At 47.2% G+C, this 16,748-nt stretch overlaps 4 protein-coding genes and 2 pseudogenes across 4 annotated transcripts in view, besides 1 other annotated feature; 3 read left to right on the top strand and 3 right to left on the bottom strand.

The window, feature by feature from the left end:
• Nucleotides 1-275, top strand: part of NFIA_005090 (uncharacterized protein) — a gene marked incomplete at both ends in the record, with an annotated part of 926 nt that extends 651 nt beyond the window's left edge. Inside the window, 2 exons of the mRNA XM_001259043.1 lie at nt 1-12; nt 216-275. The exon at nt 1-12 is cut by the window's left edge and continues 189 nt beyond it. Coding sequence (XP_001259044.1) covers nt 1-12; nt 216-275 — 72 coding nt within the window. The remainder of the gene's footprint in view (nt 13-215) is intronic.
• Nucleotides 276-822: 547 nt separating this feature from the next.
• NFIA_005080 (uncharacterized protein) lies at nt 823-2,145 on the bottom strand (the record flags this gene model as incomplete). Its single annotated transcript, XM_001259042.1, has 1 exon — nt 823-2,145. The coding sequence occupies one exon, from the start codon at nt 2,143-2,145 to the stop codon at nt 823-825; it is 1,323 nt and encodes a 440-aa protein (XP_001259043.1).
• Nucleotides 2,146-3,039: 894 nt separating this feature from the next.
• NFIA_005070 (uncharacterized protein) lies at nt 3,040-6,264 on the bottom strand (the record flags this gene model as incomplete). The annotated part of the gene is made up of 14 exons (XM_001259041.1): nt 3,040-3,295; nt 3,381-3,429; nt 3,499-3,620; nt 3,700-3,898; nt 3,947-4,162; nt 4,217-4,393; nt 4,481-4,661; nt 4,710-4,906; nt 4,973-5,119; nt 5,253-5,454; nt 5,516-5,612; nt 5,667-5,781; nt 5,955-6,135; nt 6,166-6,264. The coding sequence occupies 14 exons, from the start codon at nt 6,262-6,264 to the stop codon at nt 3,040-3,042; spliced, it is 2,238 nt and encodes a 745-aa protein (XP_001259042.1).
• A 659-nt stretch (nt 6,265-6,923) lies between these two features.
• On the top strand, nt 6,924-9,429 carry NFIA_005060 (uncharacterized protein; the record flags this gene model as incomplete). The annotated part of the gene is made up of 6 exons (XM_001259040.1): nt 6,924-7,054; nt 7,108-7,324; nt 7,378-7,686; nt 7,735-8,212; nt 8,267-8,909; nt 9,021-9,429. The coding sequence occupies 6 exons, from the start codon at nt 6,924-6,926 to the stop codon at nt 9,427-9,429; spliced, it is 2,187 nt and encodes a 728-aa protein (XP_001259041.1).
• A 783-nt stretch (nt 9,430-10,212) lies between these two features.
• NFIA_005050 lies at nt 10,213-11,121 on the top strand (annotated as a pseudogene).
• Nucleotides 11,122-13,039: 1,918 nt separating this feature from the next.
• On the bottom strand, nt 13,040-16,453 carry NFIA_005040 (annotated as a pseudogene).
• Nucleotides 14,647-14,675: a microsatellite.
• Nucleotides 16,454-16,748: the final 295 nt, after the last annotated feature.

The following is a 16,748-nucleotide window of genomic DNA, read 5'->3' as shown; positions in this document are numbered from 1 at the left end:
TGTCTCGTGAAGGTATATATCTCTATATGTACATTCCCTGATTATATATAAGTAGTTACTAACCACTTATAAACCGAGCAGAATCTCGAAAACGCCGCTGCTCATCCTCAACACGCTTATCTTCACCTCAGTTAGAAGTTCCTCAACGATCTCAATCACAGTCTCGCCAGTATGTGCACTCGTAATCGCTTTATAACTGATTACTAACTACTTAGTTCTGTTTCTTCTCCCCAAAGCCTGCATCGTGTTGCGTCAAGGAATGCGCTATCTTTTGAGCAACAACGGCAAGCTCTCGAAATAAGGGAGATTGAACTTCGGCTCAAAAGAGAAGAGAATGAGCTTAAAAAGGTAGAAATCGAAATTAAAAAAGGTGAGGAAGAAGTCCGGGATATGCAGCTAAAGAATGAAGAGAAGGAGTTAGAACTTATGGAAAGACGGGAAAGACTCCGGCAAATGACAAGTGAGATATAGGAATTGCTTCTTAACTACTCTATAACTGCTTATAGCCCTTGCTGTTGTATGTCTTGTTCTTGTATAATATAAACTGGTTAAGAACTAGTTTAAAATCGATTGCGGGTATATTATAAGTGTATGGAGTATGAAAGGAAATTTTGGTTCGTAATAAAAACAGGCGTGGTATGGGTAAGGTATGCTGTTACTTTGATACATGGTTAGTTACAGTCCACCTTGGCAACGGGACGCGTCCAGGTGACCTGTGTACTCGCCATCCTGCAACGAACTTCCTCTCAACCATAAATAAAATAGCGACTAATTCTGTGTCCAGACCTCTAAATTCTGTTCCTGCTGTAGTCAGAAAAAGGTTCACCGCGCAGTTATCTTGAATCCCTTTTCAATAAGGTTATCGGACGCCACCACAAAAGACCAGTCCCTAAGCTGTTCTGACCTCGAAGCGTATCGAAAGAACCCCAGGACTTGACCATCATCGTTCCAAATTGCTGACCCGCAGGCACCATCTTCTGAGCGATCTATGAACCCTTGGCCCATATAGACCCACCTAGCCCTAATCCATTTGAGTGGTACTTCGTGAGGATCGTCGCTAGGGATGCGCAGTCTGGCATGCGGGCCGCATGTTCCTTCGGAGAACCCGGTAAATGGATTGTTCATATACACTGGTGAGCCGATTCGGGTTTCATTTGCGGGTATGAATCCTTCTAGTCTGGCTGGTGGCACGCCGAGGGATGTGGTCTCGAAAGTTTCATTCACGAACCGGACATTCTCATTCAGCTTGACAAGTGCAACGCCGGTATGAGAAACTTCCATAATAACCTTACCAATATCCCTGCCTTCTGCGGATGGCTGGAAGACCCTATCGCCGTGTGGAAAACCGCGTGACGCGACAGTCATGTATCTTTCACCAATCCCATCTTCGACGAGCACACCTGAAGTCGTACGTAATTCCATTCTACCGATTGGGTGCTTTTCCGAACCGAGCATCACACCAGGACGCAAAATTTCATATTCGCTATTGTCCACGACGTCGCCAGTTGGGTCGAGGATTCGTTGGGCCGGAATTTCAGCCGGTTGAGGACGGCTCATCTCCTTTTCATACAGGTAATAACACGCACAATGTCCAATTGCACTGGGAACCTCAGCCATAGTAATGTCCTCGCTTTCAAGGACAATGACGAAAAAAACATTCCAATATTGAACTTCTGTGATGGAAATGTTGGAGCTGGAGAAGTAGTTGATTACCAGTTCGAAGGCGGCATCGATTTCGGCTGGCGGAAGGTCGGTGAGATTTACTTCAGCGGAGATGCGGCGTACTATTTTACTTGCGCGCTTGATTGGGGGAATCGGTCCGTCGTCGTTTAGGTCGGTAGTGAAGTATGGCTGGACACCAGCAATGGTGATCGGCCACGGCTTTTCGGGCAGGGAACCGAGAGTAAACACCAAAAAGTACCCATCAAACCACACGGCTTTGGTATCGGGAAAGAGATTCCACAGGTGCTCCCAAGCCTTCTTATCCAAGGCTTTCCGGTTCTGTCGAAGATTGAAGGGAAAGATAATGTGTCGCGAGGGTAGAAGATCAGCGACTCCCTTCTGCAGCTTGGGCTCGGACTCGGGGTCAGGGTGGGCGTGCGGAAGCTGAAGAGGAGACCTGTCGTCTATGAAAGAATAAGTCATCCACATATGTTTTGAAGAATAAGTAAAGAACAGGATCTTACTGATTACTGCATTGCCTGATGGGAACAGTCGCGTCGACGCAGCGAAGATGGTAGAAGATGCTAAATGGATGACTGGCTCTGATTGGAAGGCATCAGAAGGAGACAGAATGATGCTCTTAGCAGGAGAAGAGAGTTCTCATGATGGGGTTGTTTTTCTCTTTGGCTGTAATCTTGCTGAGTTGGGGTTGAATGGAGTCACGATCAGAGCCTCACTGATTTCGGACATGGCGCCAAGGGGGATTCGCCGTAGGAAGAAGATGAGTTGTTGGGAGTGGTAGAGGGGACAGGAGAAGGGTTGGGGATGACGAAAGGCTGGCACCAGTGGACGAGAGGGTGCCTAAACTTTGTGCCCGCGCTTGATTCGGAAGGTAGGTTCATGCCCTGTTTGTGTGGTTTTGACTGTGACCAAAATAGTAAATTGTTGTAATTATTGATTGCGCTGCACCGCAGTGTTCCATCTTTCAAGTCAGCATGCATTCACTTTATATCTGTTCATACTCGATGGAACATTTTGATAGATGGGGGTGGGGCTCAGTGGGGCCCTTAGTGGGTACAGCTGAGATGACTAATGCAGGTAGTATCCTGTAATAATGACTGGCTGGAGTACACAGGTCACCTGGACGCGTCCCGTTGCCAAGGTGGACTGTAACTAACCATGTATCAAAGTAACAGCATACCTTACCCATACCACGCCTGTTTTTATTACGAACCAAAATTTCCTTTCATACTCCATACACTTATAATATACCCGCAATCGATTTTAAACTAGTTCTTAACCAGTTTATATTATACAAGAACAAGACATACAACAGCAAGGGCTATAAGCAGTTATAGAGTAGTTAAGAAGCAATTCCTATATCTCACTTGTCATTTGCCGGAGTCTTTCCCGTCTTTCCATAAGTTCTAACTCCTTCTCTTCATTCTTTAGCTGCATATCCCGGACTTCTTCCTCACCTTTTTTAATTTCGATTTCTACCTTTTTAAGCTCATTCTCTTCTCTTTTGAGCCGAAGTTCAATCTCCCTTATTTCGAGAGCTTGCCGTTGTTGCTCAAAAGATAGCGCATTCCTTGACGCAACACGATGCAGGCTTTGGGGAGAAGAAACAGAACTAAGTAGTTAGTAATCAGTTATAAAGCGATTACGAGTGCACATACTGGCGAGACTGTGATTGAGATCGTTGAGGAACTTCTAACTGAGGTGAAGATAAGCGTGTTGAGGATGAGCAGCGGCGTTTTCGAGATTCTGCTCGGTTTATAAGTGGTTAGTAACTACTTATATATAATCAGGGAATGTACATATAGAGATATATACCTTCACGAGACATATGCCTCAAGTAATTGGTCTCCATGTTAGCTGTGCGATATGAATGGTGAATACCAAAATCAATACGATTAATGTATTGACCGATATCCTGCTTATCAAGTTTCGCAGAACTATAAGGTGGTTAGGACTCGTTTTGGATCAACTGGTTTTCAATTGCTTGTTAACCACTAAAAGACAGTAGGCACTTACTTTTGGATTGCTCCAGTCAGTGTCAGGCATTTCCCTGCGGCATTTGCTTTATGGTGAGATTGTTCAGCAGAATTAGTATTATTTTGAATAGAATTATAAATGAAAGCTGGAATGTTAGAGCAATTTTTATTTAGCCCAGCTTTAATGATCGGTTGCTTTTTATGATCAGCCCATGCCTTGACTTTTGGGTCTTCATGTTCTAACAACTAGTTAGAGAGTACTTTAAAACCAGTTATCAACCACTTACCAGCTAGAAGATTGCATAGTTGGTCATAGTCCTCTTCAGACCTGCAATCAATTAAATTAGCCATACAGCTCCAAACTCCTGTACCTCGAGCAACACTCCCAACAGCTTCAGTAATTGTCCGGAAAAAGTGGACTTGGCAGAATACAATAATCCCTTTGAGTTGCCATAGTATTGGATGATGTTGAGGGTCGATCTCTTGAAGGTACTGTCCAAGACCTTAACTAGTTAGTTATGAAGTACTTCTCAAGCAGTTAATGAATAATCACCTACCAGTATATTGTTTTGAATCCATATCAACAACAATCCCATAGATCCCAGAGGAATGAAGAGAATGGAATTCAACAGACTGACCAGTTACCTTCTGAATGAGAGTAAAGGCTCTTTTAAATAGAAGGTAATAACCTTCTGTTGTTTCTTGGTTGGTAAAAACTCGAAGGAGTGTGATAACTAGGATCAGTTACAAACCAGTTAGTGAGTACTTGATAAATATTTTATAACTACCTGTAAAGTACATGGGAAATTATGAAGACTTACTCTTCCCATGTGAATGAAGATATGTCGCAAAGACAACTTCATTCATTCCTTTTTCTCGAATCCGCTTGTACGACATGTCAACTTTAAAAGAAGTCAACTTCCTCAAGACCTGTATCTGCTCTTTGAAAGCACACAGAATCATTATCTCATGAGGATCATGATACTTTTCCTGGATGTAGTCCTAGAACCAGCTAATAAGTAGTTGCTAAGTGGTTCAAAACCACCTTACCTTTATGAAAGGATGGGTATTATACAAGTAAATAACCCCGTTGAAGTTTTGTCCTGCTAGATATGAAAGAAGACGCTGCTTTTGAATAATTGCAGAAATGCGGTCTGTATTTGTGAAAGCTGAATGTACTTCAGCTGGTGTAAGTACACCATATTCTTGACAAAAAGCTTCTAGCTCAGGACTGCGAAGAAATTGAGCTTAACATTAGTTAGAAAGTGTTTTCAAAGCGATTAATAATTGGCTTAGAATCAGTTTAGTCTTACCCAGTGTCAAGCTTGGGTTTCTCATTCTCCTGATTATGTCTTGAATGCCTCGTAGTATAAGCTCTGGTGGCTTATGAGGTGGAGGTGGAGGATGTTGATGAATACCATGCGAAGTAAATAAAATATAAGGAGCTGCCTGGATATTAACTGGCACTAGTGCAGTAAAAATAACACCGCACTTTAGATGTTGTAGTTTACCAGGGCCTTGTATATGATCATAATCTATAACTAGTTAGTAACTGGTTATTAACCAGTAAACAATCAGTTTAGAATCACTCACCATAATACTTTCGTCTTGATGTTAGTGGCTCAATCACACCACAATCCTCTCGAGATGGTAGAATCGAATCATTAAATAATCGTTCCAGAAAGTCAAGATCAATAGTAGTATGACCTTTAACAGAGCTATGATAATGCTTTGAAAGAAAGTTTGGTGATTCATTTACACATCCAATGTACAGATGGTATTCATTGTTCACATCCTATTTGAAGTAGTTAGAAAAGAATTTTGAATTAGTTACTAAGTAGTTGCATATTACTTACAGGATAGAAATGCCTCTTGAACTTTGGCGCGCAGGTTGGAAGTTGTTCAAGGCATGCCTTTTGTCTCTCGAAGAAAATTTTTTTTGAACGATACAGACTATAGGTTTTAGAAAGTTAGTAAGTAGCTAGTAAGTACTCAATAAGTGCTTACCTATACGCATTCCGCTTGCGAATATCTTGTTCAATTGGGTCGATATTCTCTCGTATATCTTTGATTTCCTGCCATGTTGCCTCATCTAAAAAAGTATGGTGCAGCAGGCGTAGATCTGGTTTCAGATATTCACATACTAGAGCTCCAGAACATTTCCATATCCATTTCTTAACTGGGCAGTTCAAAAAGGATGATTTAATATTCTTTCTTGCACCTTGGACACTCGCTCGAGAATATTGAATCTTTGAATTGGTTAGTAAGAGAGATTCGCAAGCACTTGATAAGTACTTACATCTTTGACTAATTGCTCTGCTTCTTCTTGAGAGTAGTTATTCACTGGAATAACATAGGTATATCCATTTGGATCTGTCCTTGGATACTCTGGCAAATCATTTGTGTATTCAATATACAGTGTTTGAAGTGGATGAGTTTTTGCGTCTGTTAACTGAGTAAAGCAGCTTGGCTGGGCCTAGGTTGTCAAAAATCAGTTAGTAAGTACTTGAAAAGCAGTTCTGATTCTTACCTCTTCATTCTCCTCTTCATTCAAGGAGACATCATCTATTTCACCACAGTTTATTAAGAGAGCCTCTGAATCCATATTATCAATACAGACGCAGTAACTAATCAGTTAATAAGTGGTTTCGAGTTTAAATTAGTGTGCAGATAATTGCGGAGGAGAAATTGAAAACGAATTTCATGGTATGCATTACAGTATTTAAATGTTGACCTGGGAGGTTGGGAGTGCCAAGACAGGTGGGGCGTCCACCTCATCTTTTTCAAGGTCCACCTGACCTGTAACCTGCTGGCTGCTCTGGTAGGTAGAAGTCTTGACTATTCAGAAGACGGGGAGAGCAAGCTAGGTTATCAACAACAACCACAACCACAACTTCCACAAGGGAGGCATCACATTAAAAAATACAAGTTGGCGTCTATGACAGGACCATTCAGTTGATTGAAGCTGGAATAAAAGGGAAAAAAACATACAACAGCATAAGTATGGTGGTGCTCACCAGGCGCTGCGTGGGCGGCTTGCCGCCCTATTCAGTCTTCCTTCAGGGCAATTCAGGCCCCTGTTCACCCACCCGAATACTATACACCCGAGCTAGTGGGAAGTCACATTTGCGCAAATGCGACCAAGGAGTAGCATCAAACCCCTTCCCCCGTAAGCGTAAAGATTTTGTTCTCTGGGTAGTCGGCCCTCTCTCTTTATAATAATATCGCTCCTGAGCTATAACTGCATACTGAGGCGTGGACGATATGGCAGGACGAGGCGTGTCAACGTTTGACCAGACAATTAATCTGGATGGCCATGACAACTCCGAGTTAACTCGAGCGATTCTCCCGCGCACAGAAGAAAAGTACGATCGGGCTCTTCGCAGATTCGACAAGTTAGTTATAGGCGCCCTGCCACAGCCAGAGACTGGAAACTGACAGGCCGCAGATTCCTTGCTCTGCACCCAACAGCCGTATCTCCGCCTGATATTCGATCCTACAAAGGGTTTCTGGAATTCGTGGCTAAAAATATGAAGGGACGACTTGGAAGCAAGGAAACGCCGACAGTGGAAACCGTTGACGGGTTTCGTAGAGATTTCGAGGCTGGGCTACTTCTACGGCGAGGTTACAATATGCCGGAAAACGTCTCTACGACCGTCCGAGAGGTCAGCATATCCCCATACCCGTGGTCATTGAACACAAGTAATTGGTATCATAGTGGATAAAGCAAGGTCTAAAAGAAAAAGCAGGCCTTTGTGAGGAGGAGATGGAAAAAGATGGCCTCTCACCAAATGATCTCACCATTCTCATGACACAACTGTGGTGTCGAGATTTTAAAGAGTACAGGGGAACATGTCCTGATCGAACAAGGGTGCAGCTAAGTGCAGCGATTCTCCTCTACTGTTTCACGTCAGCGCGGTCGGGCGAAGTGCATGAGTCGACCGCTCGGCGAGACCTGTCTAGGAAACAGAAACACGAAGGGAAGGATGAGATTATGGGAGCGCACGCGATAGCAGCATGCTATAAGGTAAGATATGGGATACTGGTTGAATATATCACGCTGATGGTTGCGCAGCACTTTATCCTCACAATTGAATTGGTAGACGGTGTAAGAATGCTCGTTCTGACATACTCTCGAGTTTACGTGAAGGGATACTGGATGAAGAAAAGGTGGGAGCTTCCGATCCATGCATTTTATGAGATCTATCGAGAGGAGCTCCCGCTTTTTTTCAACTTTCTCACGTTTTTCATTCCCATGGCTTCTGCTGACAAAGCCTTTTGTGACTATGAGTCGGCTCAGGATATCCTCGATGCGGTAGAATCTATAGAGTGCGGGCCTGAAGAAAAGGTGATCGCAACTATCGAATTCAAGCCGGAGGTCTTGGATGTTCCAGTCTTTCGCCCTTACGACGAACAGGATATTAAGCTCTCCACTGGGAGATCTCGGGGAGCAGATGCTTTTGGGAAGGAGTTTGCGGAACTAGGCCACAGGAGTGGATATACACGTAATGTTACCGGTCGTGCTTGTCGCCGCTGGGCTTTGATGGAAGCAGGTAGGACGAATGCTACCTAGTAATTGTCGATGTCTACTGACAATGCTGGTACAGATAAGAACCATTCCGTGGCTGCACGTATGAAATATGCAGGCCACATCCGTCAAGATACGTTTGGCAGGTCGTATGCACACCCGCTAAGCGAAGTTGATGGACCGGCAACATATCTCGGAGTTTCAACACGACATGAGCATATTCAAAATAGACGAAGCATGGGAATGTACCGCCATCCACAGCTGTGGCAATCCTTGCCAGCCAAAGCCGAATTCGAGTTCCAAGAGCGGAGCGACATAATTTCTCTTGACAACTCCATGCAGCAACTCAGCAAACAACTAGTAAGTTTGCAGAGCCCTGAGGAGAGGCGGCAGATTCAGCTACAACAACACCGCATCTATAATCAAAAACAAAGTCTATACCTGGAAGAGCTTCGTCGGATACAAAAAGCTCAACCGAGACGGTCCACAATCCAACCGGGTACCATCCGCGAGCAGACATTTTTTCACTATGTCAGAAGAGTAATGCCGGAGCGGGACAGGCTTGCCCAAATTCTTCCCCTAAGTGGGACGCTGCGGAGTGATACTGGTCGTGAGGCCTTTAAGGCTCTCGAAGTCCTTTGCACATGCGAAAGTTCTGTAGCATACAGGTGTGGGATGAGACACGTCGACGGAAAATGCGTCTGCGGAATGCTGATACAAAGGTAAGTGACCATCCACTATGTTACAGCAAGTGCTTATAGAACTAGGCTTCGGCCGCATCGTCAGTGGACGCATCTTTATAAATGCTATAAGCACCGGCTATCCCAAATGAGCGAAAGCTGTCATGCGGAATATTGCTTCGAGTGCGACCTATGGATTCAAAGTGTCCAGGAATGGTCTTATCACTGTCAGCGTCATCTAGATAAGCCGGAGGACCTGCTTCGGTGCGATCTAATAATTTTTCGAAATACTCCAGCAAAAGCTGCGTACTGCCCTTTCTGCCTCGGCGATAAATTTTTGAAACCATCGAAAAGGATGGCGCAGTTCTTGGATCGACCAGCGTGGTTTTCGCACGTGGGTTCGCATCTCTCTCCCAAAGCACTGGACGGTAAATTTCATTGCCGCCATCCCGCTTGTGCTCTGGAACTGGGCAGTCTGCCCGAGTTAGAGTATCATCTGAAAGATGTTCATTGCTACACCGCACCACGTGGCAAGAAGAGGGATTGGGCAAAATGTCTCTGAAGGATAATCTTTATATCTTTGTTCTATAATGGATGGCTCTATGTTCAGTGTTTGCGGAAGTAAAACAATGTCTGTAGTGCCAATCGGTGGTAGTCTGTCTCTATAGAGCTAAGTGGTATATGACTGCAACTGTAGATCGATTCGGACTGCATTGCTACCCATCTGGTAGAATAAAGTCAACCTGTCATGACATTCATGATAGATGGGAGGTTCTCGTACCATTGTTGAGGATTTCTCGCCACTGAGGACGACATGACCTGTGAGCATGTCGACACACTAAGAGTCTTGCTACATGGATGGTGGTATGGGTGGGAAGCCCGCCGATATAAGCTTATCAGGATGGGAAGCCAATAAACCGTCACTCTTTCTGAGCTTGGGAAGACCAGTTTGAGGACAGTGTGCAACAACCCAGACGTTGTAGTCAAATGCCATCGCCTGAAGCAAAAGAGAAGGAGGTATCTTTCCATAATACGGCCAATGCTCTCATCCAGACCGCAGAATCGTCCTACTGCCAGACAAATCCTTCGATCTGAGTGGATGGTAAGATGGGCTCTACCTGAACACAGCAAGGTCCCGAATTACGTATGAGCTAACATCAAGGGTTCTTGGCTATGACTAAGCCAAACCAAGCTAACAATAGTTACCTTGCATCGTCCTCGCCTTCAACTTCTTAGGGGTCAAATCTCCCTAGCTTTTCTTTTACCCTCTTGGAAGGGTACCGCATACGGACTCCCGCTTCCATTCTCACTGACCTTTCCTCATCATACCTCTAGGTCCAGAAATATGGAGGCTCCTTTACGCCCATTCGCCGACGTATTGACGCCCGTACTTGATTTTATTCATGAATCCCGTACTGCTAATTTCCACAGCCGGCCAGTAAGGCCTCAGACAAGGCATTCCCGCTGGACGATAAAGAACTCGACTCTCTTTCTGACGAATCACTTGCTGACCTCCTCAAGTCAGCCCCGATCCTTCATGATCTCGGCCAAACGACCGTAGTGCGACTATCCAAGAATCTCGTCTTAAAAGGCGGTGGCAATGTGCTGCCTTGTGAGGCAAAGGTTCTTCAACTAGTTGTATCAAGATCCAACATTCGAGCCCCTCGTGTTCATCGGTCACTCCAATCCATGGACGACACGCAATTCTTTGGCACCATGGGGTACATTGTGATGGATTATATCGACGGTGAACCGCTTGATGGCTGCTGGGGCGATCTTAGTGATGAACAAAAATTGGACATCGCGAAACAGACCGCCCAGATGATTATCGAAATGTAGTCCATAAAGCTCTTAGAGCCAGGTCCGATCGGCGGGGGACCATGTCGCGGTCGTTTCTTTACGCACTACAGTGCCGGTCCTTTCAAGGACGTGTCCGAATTTGAGGGCTGGTTCAACCACAAGTTGGACATCTGTAAAAAGTACAATCATGCACCACAAGACCTTCCCCCGTTCAAGTTCACCCAGTTTGTTCTCACCCATCAGGACATCAGTCCGCGAAACCTCATTCTGGGCCGAAACGGCCTTGTATGGCTTGTGGACTGGGTAGATGCGGGCTCTTATCCCCCCGCTTTCGAGACGGCAGCTCTATGGTCTCAATCCCAGTTTGCCGACTTTAACGACATGGTGCTGTCGTTGCTCCCGCGATACCCTTTGGAAGAACAGCAATTAGATTCCATTGGATATGGACTCTCAATAGCTGCACTGGCTTGATAATTTCTACACGGATTGTAGGTGGATACTGGCTAAGACAGTAACCCGCCCCAGGAGTACCTTGCTACGTGGAACAGTGTCCATAGCTCCCACCCGCAGCTGCGCCGGTTTTGACCGAACAGTGTCCCTTCCGTGCATTTCGGAAATCTGATTTCTCTGGTCTTCACAGTCTTGGTTCGCGACTCAAAAAATTCCGTCCTCATCTCCCATAGTGGTTGCATAGATCGTCTGTTCTCGGGTGCTGGTAGGCCAGAAATAGAAGTGTCAACGTCGGGATAAGGTGGCACGTGATGGAGAGCGCGAGCAAACCCAACTTTTCCCGGCCCAACTTGCCAACTCGCAGCACGTTGCCGAAGAAGTCCTTCCCCCGCCCTCAAATCGCCACGATTTATGATTCTGATCCCTACAAATCTAAATCTCCTGAATCGACAATTCTGTAAAGAATGAATTGAAAATCCTCAGCGAACAGATAAGGATTGTTAGGCTTGCCTCTGTTTAGCTCCTCTGCACGAGAAGTCATGGAGCCTTGGCGCACTGCGAAAAGGGATCGCATATTCTCTAAAGGGAGACCTACTCTCCTGATTCCAATAAGCAGAGGCAGACAATCAATCTCGATGACACATGCTCACAATTCGGGGAGACCGTGGAGGTATGGATGTGCGGCATGTGCTAATGCACAGAAAGTACACCTTGACAAGAGAGGAACACTAAACTCCGCCGCAACCGGCGCCCGACCCATATCGATGGGCGACACCGCAGATGGAGCCCGCCAGGTGCTAGATCATGGAAAACCATGGAACGGTAGACCGATACGTCGCTGGGTGAGACCTTCGCCAAGCACCGAGCATGAGCCTCACATTGATGATGTTCTATTAGCCAGCCGAAGGTAATCTATATTTCCCGGTGCTAGAGTGTCGCTGCCTCCTTGTTTGAAATCCTCTTAATCAAGGTCTTCAGATGGCTCTTCCACCGTCAGTGAGTCCCATTTTGGGTACAATTTTGCAGCATGTGCGTCTGTGTGTGAGAATTCATACGCTAGCCCTCGCCTATCCCAACTCACGTGATGTATAGTTCTGTAGTGTCAGAACAACAAGAAGCCCGTATGACTAAGAATGTAGCCCATGGAGCATTTTTGGTCTAGCGGTATTATATGATACGGACCTGACGGAGCCTGGCGACGAGGGCTTGCAAGACCGTGATATTAGCGATGCGGCACTCTTATTCATAGATAATAAGTATCTACTAGAATCTTATATTCAGCAGCTTAAGAAATTCGATGAGATAGAATACACAAAGGAGGACTGTGGAAAGGGTACCACTGCCCTGCTTAGCCAGGTGAAAGAGAAGTAGTTACAGTATGGCTCACCCTCTATTTGCGCCTTTCTTCGAAGAGATCCTCTGAAGTAATTCAAACGCCTGTCTATTTCGATCATGTACACATTCCTGGATTAGATCCTTAATCTACGGCGTGGAAAGAATGGAAAGCAGCTCCCAGATATAAAGTGTAAGAGCTTACTTGACATCTTTTGGAAGGTGTTTTCGCCTGGTGTACGAAAAGAAACTTCGAACAAGATTACACTTGATAAACTAGTTTGCATGTTGGCACCACTCAATTGAATCAATTCAGCCGTAGCCCTTCACACCTGAGGACAAAGCATCCTAGGCATTGTGTAATCTTCCATACAGTAGCAGCACACGGTACTGTACAATATGTAAGGTGCATTTTACGTTGTCCCTCCATTTAACGTGGTCGCCCAGCGGCCATTTCTTGCGACTTCAGCACACATCATTATTTCCCTCTCTTCTTCGAAGCTCTTTTGGTAGTCAAGTAATGATATCACCCTGATCTTAGCCACCCCAGGCATGCAGGTATCATCGGAGTCTCCAGGCTAGCATAGACCTCACTTCCAGAACCCCCGATTGGTCCCAGTAAATTCAAAGCTCGCTGCCTTCAACTCCGACAAATCTAATGCTTCTTCTTTCTCTAGACCTTCGATTGAGATAGTCCAGCTTGCAAACGGACTCGGAGCAGCATAACCCGGACCATCGATGATAACCCCCGGATCCACAATCTCAATCTGTCCTCTTCGGTCTTCGCCTGACAGCAGCCTGTAGGACCATTTCGGGTAGAGACGGGCGTGTGCAAAGGCCCGAACCTCGCCGCTCGGATGGTAGTAGACACTGTCACCTTCGTGGATAAGGGAAACGCTGACCAGCGGACCCTCGGATTCGATATCCGCGCCGGGCTTGATCTTGATCCCATGAAGCCAGAAGCGTACACTCTCGATCCGTACATCAGCTACTCGCTTGAAATCCTGCAGAGTTTCATCGGGACCTGGTGCGAGCAGTCTAACGCGTACTTGACCGTGATTTTTCAGAATTTGAAAGTCTTCATCCGCTAACTTGAAGTACTTGCCATGTCCCGCTGTGCGGTCCATTGGGAAGGGCGAAGGGTCTGACTTGGCTTTCCCGTGTTTGTCGAATAATTCTTGGTGGCGGCTCTCATACAATGTCTCAAGCTTCGCCGCCGTCAACGAGATGGCAGCGTCGCTGGTTCGGCCGCCGGCTTCCTCGTCTTCGGCTGGGTCAAGTGTTTGCAGAAAGATGGCTCGGCCATAGCCCGAGATAAGGCGCATAGAACGTGCGCGGTTCCAAGCGTAGATGTCCTCTGCCAGTCGGGCCATTTGGCTTAGCTGCTCCTTGTCGGCTGCCCGGTAACCATTCTTCCTCAGCTTGCCAGCACTATCTTCTAGCTTGGATTTTGCCTTATCCAGGTCCGCGATCGCTTTGAGTACTAGGTTGAATTGAACTCGGTCATGGTTGCGATCCGCAAGAAGATCTGAATAGGTCTTCAAGATCTTTTTGGCCTTCTGGGCTCGTTCCCCAACTATCGAGGAGTCGACAAAGTCTGCGATATACTTATCAATTTGTGTCTCGCTCGCTATTAAAAGCTTGTCTTGCTGCTCGTCAATTTCAATCGCGTTGGTGTTGGCGTTCCTGGTGACCTTGGCTCGCGATGATACGGCCACCTTGTCCAGGTCGCCAATCACATTGCCAATCTCGCGGATGATCTGTGCCTTGCTGACTCGGGTACCGTCAACTTTCGGGATGCTTCTAACACCATCCCAGAGCATCTCGGACACCTCCCCGCCGGTCTTGTCCCAAATGCCGGAGGTAAAGGAGAGGAAGTTGGTCTTCAAAGTCCGTCCCTTTTCATCATCTTCCTTTGGCGTTGGGTTTGGCTTGCCACCCGGTGTGGTACTTGTATTTGGCTTGTTGCTCGGTGGCGTGTTTGGGTTTGAGGGTGCAGGCGGAGCTGGCGCAGGACGCACCGGTCTGATATCCGGTGGCGGATCTGGCGGGCACACGGCACCAGGAGCGGATGCTCGACGCGTCGGCGGTGCATTAGGGGTTGAATTGCTTGGATCACCCTTGGGCTTGGTATCTGAAGGATTTTTCGGGTCACCCTTTGGGTCATCTGGCCCCGGACTTTTGGGTTTCTCCGCAGGCTTTGGCTTTGGCTTTGGCTTTGGCTTTTCCGACAGTTTGACGAGGTCTGTCATTTTTGTCGCCTTTGCAACGTTGCCCAGTGATTCACATACCCGCCCCATAATCTCAAAGGCACTTCTTGCGGCGCTTTGCATATTTTTCAGCTCAAGTATGAGAGCCTGATGGGCTCGCTCAATCTCCGCCGTGAGAGCTTGGCTGTAAATGTTTCGGTTGAGAGTGATGAGCTCATCAACAAGTGCACGGCGTTCCTTTTCGATCTGTTTGCGACCAGTATCATGTTGATTAATGCTGGCGTCGAGCAGCATTGCATCCGCATCGGCTGTAGTTTGTCGCCGAGCGAGCTTAAGGAATAATTCTTCGGAACTTTTGAGGGCCTTCACCGAGGCCTCGGTCTCCTTTTGATACATCTCCACGGATTGCCGCGGCGCCCAGTTTTCCTGGCGGCCATAGTAGTCCACCGACGTGTTCGTCAACTGGAACAACATCGCGCCAGCCTGCCGGCCAATGCGACGTAGCTCTCCGACTGGGTCTGACATGTCCGAGGGGATGCCGATCAGTTCACGCTGCTCCTCGTAGATTGCCATTAGGGAGCTTATTCGGGACGTGCGCGCTTCCTTGGTCGCAGCGGATAGAGCCGCAGCGGTTGGGGAGTCATCCTCGGCCAAATCCAGGACGGCCTTGATCTTGTTGTACAACCGAGCCAGAATCCTCTGCGCGGCGAAGAGACTTTCGCCATCGCCGAAATAGAAGAAAGCCGTGGCTTTCTCCAGCTGCATCGAACATTGCAGGGGATGTAACGGGGCAAACTCCAGTCGGGCTGGCGCTGCTTTCCGCCACACTTCCCCATGGGCGGATCCGTTGGTGCCATCGGGGCCACGGGCCCCTCGCACCCCCAGTGTCTGGGAAGGTAACCCCCCGGAGCCCCCGGGCGCTTTCACCGAGTCTCTCACCTGCAGACACTGGCCATCAAGAGTGTTGTTCAGCTTGTCATGGAGGGTGGTTAAAGTGTTCACCATTTCCCGCCGGCTGACCTCGGTCGATCCATCACAGAGAGGGGTGAGTTTGTCCAGAGCTTGCTGACATAGAGGATCATCCTCCTGACATAGACGGCAGATATCTCGGACGATGCCCACGATGCAGCCTGGCACTGCTGTTGGTATCGGCTCCGTACCTTGTGTATCCGATTGGGGGTCATCGGTGGCATCTACGTCATCATAAGCCACCTTGCTCGTAACACCGAGCATTCCGATCACCCTGGCGAGGTCTCTAATGATAGGAAACCATGTTGGGTTGACAAGCACTCTCGTATACCCGCCTGTGCCCCCACTTCCTCCAGGCTGTCCAGCTTCCGACGCTTGTTTGCCGTGGCCGCCGCGAGCATCGAACTGGACCTCTGGTAAGAAAGACGGGGATTGCCCCAAGAAGACATTCAGGTTGTGCCCTGACTGGCCATCTAGTTTAGTCCGACCATCGGTGCCTCCGGTTTCGTTTGGCTGCCCATCGGCGCCCCGGGCACACACAACCGCCTGGGTTCTGGGAGTTTTCGTATGCAGTTGCGTGGTGCTCAGAGTGACCATCTCGGCCTTGGTCGACCCGAAAACGATCCCTTGCTCGGGATCCGGATCACACAGAGTGACTGACTCGGCGAAGATGCTGACGGATTTGGCGTACTCGTTGATAATCCCATATTTCTGGTTGTGTCCCAGCTCTACACCTCGCTCGGTCGCCGACAAAATAGTCAGGGAGTCCTTGGTTTCAATGACCTTGTGGAATTTGCTATACCAAAGATCTTCACTTGTCGCCATTTTGCTTTTTCTTTTTTAGGTCGAAATGTAATGATGCTCTGTGAGAAGCTGGCAGCAATTCAAAGGATAACATTAGTCTTCCCTTCAGGAACAGGGCTTTAAGACGGTCCGTACCCACCACGTAGGAGTTCGCACAGGCTTTGGGAAAAATTCGTCCATGTACAAGGAGGGATGGCTTGCCCATCCCAAGCTGAACTCGTCCTAAAATGCCCCGCTTTTTGCGGGGAATAGCATGCACGAGGATTTTTGCAATCAAGGATTGAGTGTAGATCCATCCTGGAGGATACAGCTGTTT

The sequence above is a fragment of the Aspergillus fischeri genome, genomic scaffold (assembly GCF_000149645.3).
Source record: "Aspergillus fischeri NRRL 181 1099437636265 genomic scaffold, whole genome shotgun sequence".
NCBI classification, from domain to species: domain Eukaryota; kingdom Fungi; phylum Ascomycota; class Eurotiomycetes; order Eurotiales; family Aspergillaceae; genus Aspergillus; species Aspergillus fischeri.
The sequence above is the reverse complement of the archived record's forward strand: the minus strand, read 5'-3'. Positions and strand labels throughout refer to the sequence as shown.